At 34.3% G+C, this 13,838-nt stretch overlaps 1 protein-coding gene across 2 annotated transcripts in view; it reads left to right on the top strand.

Moving 5' to 3' along the window:
* The window catches only part of LOC149179933 (ras-related protein RABC1-like), a 270,374-nt gene that overhangs the window by 183,510 nt on the left and 73,026 nt on the right, over positions 1-13,838 (top strand). For both annotated transcript variants that reach the window (XM_089415850.1, XM_089415851.1), the window contains exon 6: positions 11,443-11,571. In XM_089415850.1, the coding sequence (XP_089271976.1) occupies positions 11,443-11,571 (129 nt within the window). The remainder of the gene's footprint in view (positions 1-11,442; positions 11,572-13,838) is intronic.

Consider the following 13,838-nt stretch of genomic DNA (forward strand, 5'->3'; position numbering starts at 1 on the left):
TTAGAGAATGTCTGAAGTCAAAGAAGATATATCCAAGAGTTTTGCAAGAGTAAGATAGAAACCTATAGTTAGGAGTACCACCTGAATAGGAAGTTTAATGTGCTTCATGAGACTAGCATTTGCTTAGAAACAAAAACCAGAGGGAAGAGAGAAGCGGGAAAAACAGTTTATGTTCCAGGGAGGAAGAAATCCACAATCTGATAAGTAGTGTCTCTCAGGGAAATATCCATTTTCCATTTATCTGGTTGAATTTCAAGCCCTAAGGTAGAACATATTGGACACAACATAATCTGGGAAAATCTTGAGGTAAATTTAATGGTAAAATTTAGGTACATTTTTGAGGTACATAATGTTGATAGACGTGCTAAAAAGCACATAACTTAAGGCAACAGGCATGTATATTCAAGAATTGAGTTTGAGGTTGTTAATAGGTGCTATTAGATGAACGTTTTGAGATAGACTTCTGATTTTTACAAATCAATACGCATAATTACTTTAGAAGAAAGTTTGTAGATTTTGAAATCATTTGCTAAGGATAAGAGCCTAGGTCTGGATGGGTGGACTGTTGAATTCTTCATACGTTTATTTGATTTGGTCGAGATGGACTTGGTAAGCATGGTGGAAGAATCTTGGTCACAAGGACGTGTGACGGGAGCAATAAATTCCATTTTCCTTTCACTGATTCCCAAATTTTCTGATACTTCTTCTTTCTTTGACCACTGACCCATTTCTCTATGCAACATTACTTACAAGCTCATCTCGAAAATTATTACGGAGCACATAAAGGGAATCCTCTCAAGCCACATTACTAGGGAACAATTGGGTTTCCTCCACAATAAAATGATCCATGATGATGTTGCCACTGCTAAGGAGGTTATCCATTCGATACACACCAAGAAGATGTTGACTATAGTGATGAAAGTGGATCTCTGGAAAGCGTATGACTATGTTGACTGGTCATTTCTTAGACTCATTCTCACAAAGATTGGCCTATCAACTGCTATTATAGAATTAATTATGGCTTGTGTCACATCGACCCACTTTGAGGTTCTGATAAATGGCTACCCGTCCAAGCTTTTCATTGCTGGCAGGGGTCTTCGGCAGGGTTGCTTGCTCTCACCCCCACTTTTCATATTAATGATGGATTACCTTAGCCTTAAGCTAAAGGTGATAGTTTTGGAGGGCCACTTTGATTTTATAAGATTGATGGATGGTATCAGGATCTCCCATAATTTCTTTGTTGATGACATTCCTGCATTTAGTATGATATCCAACCCATGATGGAGGCAGTTCCATGACATTTTACAACTTTTTGGGGATGCATATGGGATGAAGGCAAATGAAGGAAAATCTTTCATATCATATTCAGCAGGAGACCTAGGAGAAATAAATGAAATCGAGGACATGTTCAATTTTAGGACTATGCCATTATGTGAAGGTCTCATATATTTTGGGTTTCATATCAAACCAAACAGAATAAGGTCTCAGATTGGTAGTGGCTGTTAGACAAATACATGAGGTAGATTAATGGTTGGGCACATAGGAGCTTATCACTGGGTGATAAATTTATTCTGGTACATGTTGTTCTACAACAAATGGCGGTATACTAGGCACACTTATACATACTTCCTGTGACTGTCATCAACAAGATCAAACAAATTATGGCACAGTTTATTTGGTCTGGTAGGGAAGGCCTCCACAAATTCCATCTGACCAAATGGGATAACATTACTATTCCCAAGGAGCTAGGAGGATGGGGTATCATTGACATCAACCTATTTGGATGGGCCCTCATCATCAAATCTATGTGGGGTGCATTATTCAAAGATGGTATATGGAGAGAAATAGTTGCTACAAAGTACTTACATAATAGGGGGATAGAGCATTGGATTAGATTGGGTCATATCGGAAATAACAAGGGTTCCTATATTTGGAGATGCTTTCAGAAGGTGGAAGACATTTTTCTGCAGAGAATTTGTTGGTCTTTTGGTAGAGGAAACCATATCTTGATTGGTATGGACAACATCAAAGGGCTGTAGGAATCACAGTCCATGATTGAAAGCTTGATTTTACGTCGTCAACAAAGAGGCTTATTCATTCTTGAACATGTCATTGATAGATGGAATGGTTGCTCACCAGTTTGGAAAAGTGCGGAGTCATTCGGTCTGTGTAACATTCATGTCGTCGAGTGGGAGGAATATATCCTTTGATTAAGGCACGCTGGTCTTTGTAGATCAGAAGTGAGAGACTCCCTCACCTGGGTGGGGAAGCTTCATGAAAATTAGACTGAGGTGGCAGAAAATTAGAGGTGCCTCTTTCACTTGCATCACATTTTACTCCAACCATGTTGGTTTTCACTAGTTTGGAATATAGATATACCCAAAAAAATCATACTTTTTAATTGGCTGGTTTGGAAAAATAAAAACCTTACCTGGGAGAACTTATGCAAGCGGGGTTGGATGGGATCGGGGAGATGCCCCCTGTGTAGAAATTCCATTGAAAACAATTGTCATTTGTTTTTATAATGTCAATTTACATCCTGTGTCTGGTATGGTATATGCACAACTCTAAATGTATCCATTAGGAATTTTGACAGTATGATCGACTGTTATATATGGTGGCTGCAACATGGCAATAAGGTTAAGGCTATTCCTTTTCTCACCACCTAGGAAATTTGGTGCACTAGAAACAATATCATCTTTTAATGGATTCCGGTAATCCCTCCTATCATCATACACAAAGTAATTCTCGGTTTACAGGATGTTAGGATCCCCATTCGTATGATGAAGTATAGATCCCTCAGATTTTCTCCAAATGAAAATCATTTCCCGGTGGGTTACTTTGATGGCACCACTCATAATTTAGTTTGTGGTTGTGGTGTCTGGCTATGGATGGACCATATTTTCCATTACAGATTCCACTGGAGTGGGGGACAGGGTACAAACATGAGGGAGGAAACAATAGCTCTATGGGGAATGTTGTGGATTGCTAGGAAACTATGTATTGATACTCTTTTCGTGTATGGCGACTCACAAGTCCTCATCAATGGTTTAATGAAAAACTCAGATTTTTTTCCCCCACACCTTTCTGCATAGATCTCTCATATCAAACATCTTGGAGGTACCTTTTTTTGCAGTTACTTTCCAACACATATATTGTGAGAAGACCCAGGTCACAAATTTACTGTCAAAGCATGAGATTGCAGATTTAGATGGTAACATTCATTACACATACTTGGAGGGTGAGTCTATTTCGGCTAAGGGATCCTTCTGCCTCCCATAACTTCCTGTTTTTGAAATATCATATTACATCCATGTTTTGACTATTCTTGATGTCTTTTATTATTACTATGGCAAGACTATATGGTTATATTTCACTCTTTTTGGTACAATTTAGTTATGGTAGAAGCCATTAACTCATTATGGCAGTGTTTGCCTTTGATAGCATCTTTTAATATGATAGGATTTATATAGACTTTTCCCAGTATATTGGTAGAATCATTTTTGAATATGAAAGTCCATATGTACTCATGACTCATTTTGAATATATGCACTAGTACATTATATAAAATAGAGTTTTTTTTCATCTGATTTTTTTTTCTTTAATAGCAATGCAAATGGACACACATTTCAAGGTTAAGTGTGGAACCCAAGGGCAACGTGTAAAACTAATGTGTGAACAAAATTTATTCTACAAGCATGAATCATGAGACTCATTTGCAATTTCTGATATTAACTATTAAATTTTCAGAATTTTGTATAGAGGTTTTAGTATTGAGCATGTGCTTGGTGGGCACAAAGGGAAGAAACATGTTTTGTAATAGAATTGTGGGATGGAAGAGGTGATGGGTTGAGGTTGGACTCATATAATGGTGTTTTATTATAAATTTTTTAACATCAATTATGTGTTTTTATGAGGTCATTTGTATTTTACGTTGGTGCTTGGTGTTGCCAATGAAAGAAATAACTAGTCCTTTGAACATATTATTGGAGTCCAATTAAAAGTTCAATGGCGACCACTTCAATCCCTGGAAGAAACACTTGATTACCATTTTCAACTACAGAATATTGTCAGGGGTGATCACTGGCAATGAGAAGCGAGATATTAATCATGAAGATGATTAGGGAGCATTTGATTTTAAGAACAAACAGGTGATGTTTATTGATATAGTTGTTCATGACAGGTGAAATGCTCCCACTCATGCATGATAGGTGGGTTACCTTCAATTTAGTCAATGAATCAATGCTGCAAGACATGCTAGAGACCCAATGATAAATGTAGGGCGATTTACATTAAACATTTGTTGTTTTTGATTAAGATGGAACATGATGATTAAGTTTCAGAACACTTAATAAAATTGAAAAACATTTAGGATCAACTACTTCCAATATTAAAACAAGCATATGAGGAAGAATTTGTTGAGACTATTTAAAGAGCTTGCTTCCTTCCTTTGAGAGTTTTATTGAAACATTGAATATCACTTCAAGATACTATGTAATTAGTTATTATAGGAGAGATTGAAAAAGCGGTGTGGAAGTAACATTGTAGCATTGGAATACTCCTTTGCAACAAAGATAAATGGATACGGGAAGTATGCTATGTAATGTTAATGTCTTGGTAATTTTGGTCATATTAAAAACAATTACAGGAAATGGTTGTGATATGAACAACACAAGCATGAGAAGATAGGAAAAGAGCAAACCAATGTTGCAAAACATCTATAAGAAGAGTTCTTTATTTTGTTGCATCATAAGTACGGGGTAAGTCAAACAAATTTGTTTGTTGATTCTGAACCTTTAAAGTGCTTGGAGAACAAAAGTGACTACTTTGTTGTCAGTGTTTGTGGAAGATAAAATGAAGTCAAAGACGATTTTGGGCGATAGATGGGAGCAGTTTGTAGAAGTTGTGGTCATGTGCAAATCAATATGAGAGATAAGACCATTATGTTTACAAATGTATTTTACATTCCTGGTTTCAGTGAAAATAAAGCATGGTCAAATTTGAATGTGATATTTCAAGGGAGAAAGATCCTTTATACTTGATAAAGGAGCCATAAAATAATTGCATTAGATATAAATAAGCAAGGGTTACACATTCTTATGGATGGTGAAGTGGCCAAATCGCATGCCATGCTGACTCAACTAAAACAACAACAATTTAGGGCCTTAAACAAGGATGGGAATTTGGATTTTAATACCTTTCTATATTGACAAAGTATAGACTCTAGAGTGGTAGTTGAAACACTATATATGTATGAAAATGAAGAAGTATATGAAGCATTTAAAGTATGCAAATAGATTAGGCTAGAATTTGATGAAGATAAGGCATTGAGAGGTAAAGGTATTTTGGATCTTGTCCAAGATTATATCTGTAATCCCATGAGGACAACTTGTGGATGGTGTAAGGTAGTTTTTGTTGCTTGTTGATGAATTTTCTAGGAAAATCTTGATTTATTTTCTTAAAATGGAATTTGATGCTTTTGTTGCATTCAATTTTTTTAAGATAGTTATAAAGAAAGAGGTTGGTATAAGTATCAAAGGATTTTAAAACTAATAATGGAGTTAAATTCATCTCTAACAAGTTGTTGAGATGGCATAGTGTATATTGAACTATAGGGTGATTCTAAATAAGTATTGGGAAAAATTAGTATATCATGTTCTATATTTTCTCAAAGGGTGCCTAACAAATGCAATATAGGAAATCACCTTGAAAGAGTCTTGGCTAGGAAGAAAGCCTTAAGGGAGTCACCTTAAATTTGGGATCTATTTCTTATGTTTTAACCTTTAAATAGAAGAAATCCAACCTAATTGTTAAATGTAAATCAATTTTGTTGGTTATAGTAATTTTACTAAGGCTTATCATTTTTTTTTGTGACCATCAACAAGTTACAATGTAATGATCAGCCTCATCAAAATCATACTTGTGCCCTAACATCCAAATTTTTGAGAATGAAAAAAGCACTATGTAGAGTACATATCCAATCAACATTACTTGCCAATGAAGTTACCTATGGCACAATACTAAGTGTTGATCCTAGATTTCCAATAACTTGTAGTCCCAAAGAATTTGTTTCATTGTCTCTATACGACCACATGCCAAACAAAGACCATTGATGAGCTCACTTTACCATTTAGATGATAACTCCTAATAAATAGCATGCAAAGACCCATAATTTGTAGCTGAGGTGAAGAGAACAAACATTTTGTAGCATGTTATCCATTGCAAATGCATGCTCCATTTTGCAAATTCTTGGGATCTTCTCTCCCATCACGCACAATAGAAGACCCCTGGAGTTCAATGCTAGTTGCAATTTGTGGGAAGATTAATCCCTGATTTGTGTATGCAATTGGAGGGTTAAGCTCTAGATTGATTTCATAACACTGGTCTAGCTACAGGTATATCTAGGGTTTCACTTGGTTTAGTGCTTTATACAGAGAGAACTTCATCAAATTTAAAGTACATTTTAGTTCTCAACCTACTTTATAGGAGATGAAATTCTATGGCTTGCAAGTTAGAGTTAGGTACATATTCAAAACCCTTGTGAGCTCACAATATCTATAACCTTCATGATGGCAACATGTAAGGTACATCATGAAATTGTTATTTTTAGCAACTAGGGTTACATACTTTGCATGTTGAATCAAAGCATATATCTAGGTTTTTGAATGGAAAAGAATCCAATGAGAATATTTTCAATGATATGTTAGCAATTTCCATACGATAGCAATATCTATTTTTAGACATTCTATTTATAGTAAGTGTTAATGTATTTGTTATCTTAACATTTAAAGACTCCCATTTTTTAGGAGGTGGAGCTACTAATTTTATTAGGTGTAAGGAAATTATATGGTTTCCATGTGCAATGTTGGCTTTGTTGTTGGGTTCTAATTTGGATGGGGGATGTGTGTTTAGATTTTAGGATGATTATTAATAGGTGGTATTTGCCTCACATTTGGACTCATGGAAGCCAAACATAGATATACCAAATCACTCATGATAGTTGATTTATGATGTAGTATTTACTGCATAATATTGGTGCATCAAATTGCTTTCTTAAGTTTCCTTTTTTCTATTTGGAGATTCCAGTTCACTAGTTTAGTATGTGCATGGATATGAGATGTTACATCGAGAAATTCAAGTTCACTCCAAGACTTGTCCACTTAAATATGCCTTGCATTACCCCCTTAGATATTATAAATTATGTTGCATGCACAGAGATATTACTATGCATGCCTTGGATTTGCATCCATGAATTCACATGCATTAGTCTAATTTGAGATTAGGATAGGTTGATTTGTGCATGCATGAGCACATGGTTTATAACTAGGTGTGCTAGTGGAATGGATGGTTCAAAGAGGGACTTAGTATGCCATGCAAGGGATTGAATTGGAGTTCTTTCTTATCTCTCGCTTATAGATCCCAAGAATTGTAGCCTCTTCTCCCATACTTTTATAAAGGAGAAATGGAGATCATTATTGTATAGACTGGATTATTTTTTATAGGTTTTATGTGCACTTCTTCCATCCTTTCAAAAAGTCTTGACAACACTTCCATTATTGGCTTGCTAGAGATTGATAGGGCTACCCTTGGTTTATCTATATTTGTGGTTGATTTGGAATCTAAGCTAATAGATCAAACAAGTTCTTGTATGTATATTCTATTTATTTGAATTTCGTGGTTGGTTTGAGAGAAATCATATGGTAAAGATTATGTTGTGCTCTAGTTTTGAATTGTTCTTCACTCAACGTGCATATTCTCATTCCCATGCATATATTTTAAATCATTCTTTCACTTGTAGTGCATGTTATTCTTCAATCATTTCCATTTTGTTTTTGAATTTTACCTAAAGAAACTAATCCCACCTTTTGCAATTTAATTGGAATTTTTTTCATTTTTCTCAAGTACTTTTTGGGCACTTGAGTGTAGCTCAATCTACTGATATATATTGAGTTTATTTGCAATTTTTTATGCAGAAAATACAACACATAAAAACTCTATGGACACCCCTTCAAGACTAGAAAAGCAATAGTTTGAAAAGAGAGGCATCTAGTGGTGATAGGGCTAGATCGCATAGAATTATCACTTGGATATGTTATTTCTCATTGTTGTAGACTTTCATGATTGTAGGGAGACACTTGGAGTTTTTTTGGAGTTAGAATTACATGGCTTGCTTTACCATTATTGCAAATTAATGGAGAGCCTTGTTCCTTATGTGAATCCAAGGCCCATGACTACATTGGTGATTGATAGGAGTAGGAAGGGAGCCCCAAAAGATAAACACCCTACCATATTATGGGTTTAGAGCATGGTGTATGGAAAAGAAGGAGGCTAAGGGAAACAAATCCTTTCTTGGATTGATGCCATGTGGTGATAGATGCATCTGTATGGTCAAAGAAGGTTCTTGATGAGGAGTTCTTCACTATATGGTTGATAATAATGTTATTTTGTTGCTTAAAAACATAAATATTCCCTCTAAAGGAAGGATACCCTACTCACAAGTGGATTTAATGCAAGAAAGAGGCCAAATAATTTTGAAAATGAATTTGGTTGTTTGAAATTAAGTTATGGAGAGGTTAGCCATAACCTAATGGTGGAAAAAGAGTATAAATTTAATCTTAAAGGTGAAAATTTTATTTATTGTTGATGAATCTTGTGGAGAGAAGGAGAGGGAACCCTAAGTATGTTATAAGGTTTGGGAGAGTGTGCCCTAGCCTTCATGGCTACCATGTGTCCATTGAAGACTCAAGGAAAGAAAGGTGCCTTATATACCATCATTGATGGAGAACCTTGTTCTTAGAGTGATCTTAGGTCTCAGTATGGAATTAATGGCTAATAAGAGTAGGATATGAGCCTTAGAAGATGAATTAACTACCATATAAAGGGTTTGAAGCATGGCATGTCATAAGGAACTAAAATAGGGGAGTTAGATCACGTGGAAATGGATACGCTTATATGGTCAAAGGAGGTTATTGATGAGGAGTGCTCCACTATATGGATGAAAAGAATTGTATTGTGTTGCTTAAAGAAATAAATCTTTCCTCTAATGGAAGGTCATCCTACTAAGATGGGGGAAAGAGTCAAAATATGCTATCAACATAACTTTGGGCATTGCAATTAAGTTTGAAGAGATTTGCATTCGTTGGAGGGGCTTGAAATGAAGAAATGCAAATTAATAAATATAACCTTAAGTTATGTTTAAGTCTATCTTGACCTAAAATTCAAATTAAACATAATTTTAATTTATGTTTGGGTTGAACTTGACCTAAATTTAATGAATAATTATAATTTTAAGTTATGGAGGGGTTGGCCCTAAGCTAACGGTGAAAAAGAGTAAAAGTTTAATCTTAGAGGAGAAAGCGTCATCTATTTTTGAGCACTTATGTGGAGAGAGGAAGAGGGTGCTCTAGGATTGTTATAAGGCTTTGGAGGCGTGCCTTAGCCTTAAGAGCTACCAAGTGTCCTTTGAAGACTTATAATTTTTCAAGCTAAGAAAGGGGCCTTATGGAGCCTATATATAGAAGATCATCTCATTTTCTAGAGGCATGGATGGTTGTGTGGGAGTTCCCCTCCAAGATTAGTTGAAGATATTTTAGGAGGTAGAAGTGAAGGGGCATTTCAATGTGAGATCCTTTATCTTTGTTTATTTCTCTTAGGTAGATTTGATGGATGAAAATTATTAGTACAAATCTATTGGTATAATATTTGAAGGAGGTCAAATTTGCTCCAATTAGAAGATGTTAGGGTTGAGGTGAAACCATCCCTTTGTCTCATTTTAATCATTGTTTATGGAAGGATATTTTATTATTTTCTGTTGTAATGTCCCAGTGGGGGCTGATCACTCTAATTTGAAGGTTTCCCAAGTTAGGGTTGAGTTAAGTGTGGCACGTTAATTCATCTTAGTCTTATGATGAGATAAAATTTGAGGAATGACGTGTTGTTGGTTTTTAATTCAATAAATAGAGCTTCCTACTCTTGTTTATGTCATGTATGATTTCATGATGAATTACCTTTAATTATTCATTGTCGCACCTTATTAATTGGATGTAATTTAATGGTTGTGATGGTGCATCTTATATAAGGGGTTTCACTTATTCTTGTGAATTTGAAACTATTTTTTGAACTTCTTATGGTGCATTAGTTAATGGCTTAATAAGATCTTGCCAATAATATTGAAAACCTCTTACACTTTAATCTTGATGCCATCACCCAATTGTGTACACACTAGTCTTGGTAATCCATCAATGCTTTATTTCTAGTATCATAAGTTTATTTTCTAAGGTTCCCCACTTTGTGTTGGAGAAGAATGGGCCTAAAGTGTGAGGAAGAGTTGTCATGATGATAATGTTCAACCTTCCTAAGTGTCCCGAGGATTGTAATTTGTTTAGGGACTACTACATTAAAAAAATAAAGTAACCTTGCGAAATTATGCTTATTACTAGTTATTTGTTGCATATATTTAATTTTACATAGTAAAATATAACCTTATGATGTTTTCTCTTTCATGCAATGACATATTATTACATTTAAACAATTAAATAAAAATTGTAATTTTTTGCACCTTCGGTTTTGTTTAAAGTTATATATTGTTATGCTATGCAAATTAAATGATTATAGCCTTTATCTATCTCTTTGTTCAAATTTTGTCTAAATACCACCTGAGGGTTAAATATAAACATTTGAATTCTTTTCCAATATTAGAGTATGGTTAGACATCAAAAAATTGTAATAGTCTGAATAACAATAAGTTACATTTACTAGTTTGTTGAGCTATGGTCTAGCAGCAAGTTAGAGCACTAGTCATGACAATAACCCAACTTCAACCCCATGTAGGTGGGCTTCGATAAAAACATTTCACATTTAAGATGAGTGGACGTCTCAATGATCTCAATAGCACACAAATGCAAATGAAAGTTCAAAGTGTCACTAAAATTGGGTGAAAACTTTAGTGACCTAGATGGCCCACAAATGTAGTAGAGAAATAAATAATTGGAAATGTAAGCAATAATTATGCAGTAGAGAAATAAATGATTGGAAATGAAAGAAACAAGAAATAAATAAGTGGAAACATAAGCAACATTATTATGGTGGATTTCCCACAAATTCTATAAAATTAATAAGTTAAACTAACTAATATATAAGTTATCAACAATAGATGTGTTTCATGGCATTCATGACTTTGTTAAAAGTTTTTAAAAAGTTAGGAACATGTCACAATAATACACAATGCTTGTTTTCAATTATCTTTGAAAGTATTTCATGTAGTGTGTTTTCACACCCCAAAAATCATGTTTGTATTCTATACTTAAGTGATGTATTTATTCATGTACCCCTTTAATGTGTGTAAGGTTTAATCTCTAGGTGGATTATACCATTGCAATATTCTCAACGTCGTTATTACTAATGTGTATAAAACAACTTATTTATAATTTTTCTATGTTTCAGGAGAATGAAACGATTATTCAAAAGAAAGAAGGTATGGAATTTGCAAACCAACATGGATGCTTATTTATTGAATGCAGTGCAAAGACCCGTCACAATGTAGAGCAGTGCTTTGAGGAGCTTCTCCTAAAGGTATTTTGTGAAAAACAATCCATGTTTTTAAAGACATTTCATTCCATTGCATTATCTTTGGATTGAAGGTTAATTCCATTTGGGAGGTTATTGCATGCAAATCATATAAAAAAATAAATGGCAAAATTGTTGAGTTTTAAAAAGCTTCGTGAAGCAAAATAGTTTCAGGTGATTTTTGCTCTATAATGTTTTTAGAACAATTATTTTAGAGCAATATTTGTATTAAAGATAATTTAAGCCGTCATTTTGAAAATGTAGCAAAAATAAGATGGCCTTGAGTAAAGTTTTCTTTATAAATTTACTGATTGGAAAAAATTGTAAAAAGACTTTCCATTGATCCAACTCTTTGATTAGCCATAATAGGGGGTAGTCCATCAAATTACAAGGGGATGATCACACTACAAGATCATAAATATGAAATTTGTGCCCTTATATAGAAAGCTCTTTTCTCCTTTTATTCCTTTTATCTTTTTATTTTTTTATTTTTTCTGGAAGAGGTGGAGTTGAGTCTAATTAGGTCTTGTTTTTGATGGTTCATTGGTTGGTGCATGTGTGTATGCTCTCTTTTCACTCTCCTTTTGCACTTTTTTAGAAGTCCTTGGGCACCATTTCATGATCATATTTGACTGTTATAGTGAGTAGTATTTTTCACATTTTGTGGGCTTATTTTGAAAACACCACTTAAAAGCCACCAAAAAATGTATAAAAGGAGAGAAATATATACGAAAAGAAAAGAAGAATGTATAATCAAGTGTTTCTCTACGATACTATAAATCAAATCAAATCAGAATGAACAAAGGTGTCTTGGCTCTTGGGATCACCAATCAACAAATAAATGGGTGAGGAAAAGACTCAAATCTTAAAGTAGATCATGAGGCTCCAAAATTTCAAATACTATTCAATCTTGCAACTAATGACTTTTTAGAGTCTATTGAAGTCCATCTAGGGTTCAAAATAGTGGCTAACACTCACCTCTTGCAAAACAATCAATAAAGTTTCCTAGTATCATCAAGATGAAGAGGCTTATGAAATATTATCTGCAATATGTCTGTATGGTTCTTGTTATTGCTAAAATTGTATGTTACAATGATGAAATCTCCAACCCACATCATACAATCTAAGTGGAACCTTGATAGGTCACCCATTGTCACTTCGACAACCTACTTTTCCTCTTTAGGTTTGATCCCCTAAATATCAATAGGAGTTAAACAATATGGAACAAGGCGATATCACAAGTAACCCCAGTGACTTATTTGGATTTTCAAATAGAAAAAAGGGAAAAATGGTGATGGAGGGATGTGGAGACTAGTTCTAATATTCAAGGATAATGGAGTTAAGGTAATGTTAGACAAGAGGATATCAAGAAGTATGACCCTCCTTAGCTCAGTTGCTGGGGATAATGGATTCGGGAGGATAAACTGGTATCTAGAGATTGGTTGTTTCCCAACCAATGAAGGTAAATTGCAAGGTCAAAAACTCACTAGAGAGGATTTCTCAATGAGTTTCTTTTAGTGAAAGGATCAACTATATTGTAAAATAAGCTAAGTGTTTACTATGGGAACCACCTCAAGGGTGTGCCTAACAATGGTTAATTCGTACCAATAAACAAGATTCACCTATGTCTTTGACATTCCCTTCCATGTGATCATTGTCATTTTATGAATCAATCTCACTATACCTTGTGGTGTTCATGAATCATTTACAAATTAATCCATAAAATACTACAAACAAAACAGTATAAGAAAAACCTACAACATTGAAACATGCATCACATAATAAACTTAAAACCCCAATGGCAAGTAGAATATTTTAATTAACCCATATAATATTCCCACTATCTAACTATCTAACCATGATTACAAATGAAAAAGTCCTTCCTTTCTATAAAAATGTAAGGACTTCCCTTACATTAAAATAATATTATTTTCATGTGAAACCTTTTAGACCTACTCTAATCTCTCGAATTAAATATATATTGCACCAAATTTAAAAAAGAAAAATAAAAAATTAAACGGTAAAATAGATTTGCCACATAATCAATAAAGTAATAATGAAACCCACATAATGTGGATTGATTCTCCTACCTCAACAAAAAAAAATACAACAAATATGATGCCGCAGGACTAGAGCTATAGCTACATTAATACACAGAGAAATATATATCTCCGAAATAATGATTTTAATTCATGAGCCTGTGCTTTCTTCTCTGCATGCAACTGTGTGCTCCCGTTCCAATTCACTCTGCAAGTGTGTTGCGCAGGTTTAAT

The sequence above is a fragment of the Pinus tabuliformis genome, chromosome 3_2, assembly GCF_031772625.1.
Source record: "Pinus tabuliformis cultivar Carrire ecotype Pingquan chromosome 3_2, CPIR1, whole genome shotgun sequence".
Lineage (NCBI taxonomy): Eukaryota > Viridiplantae > Streptophyta > Pinopsida > Pinales > Pinaceae > Pinus > Pinus tabuliformis.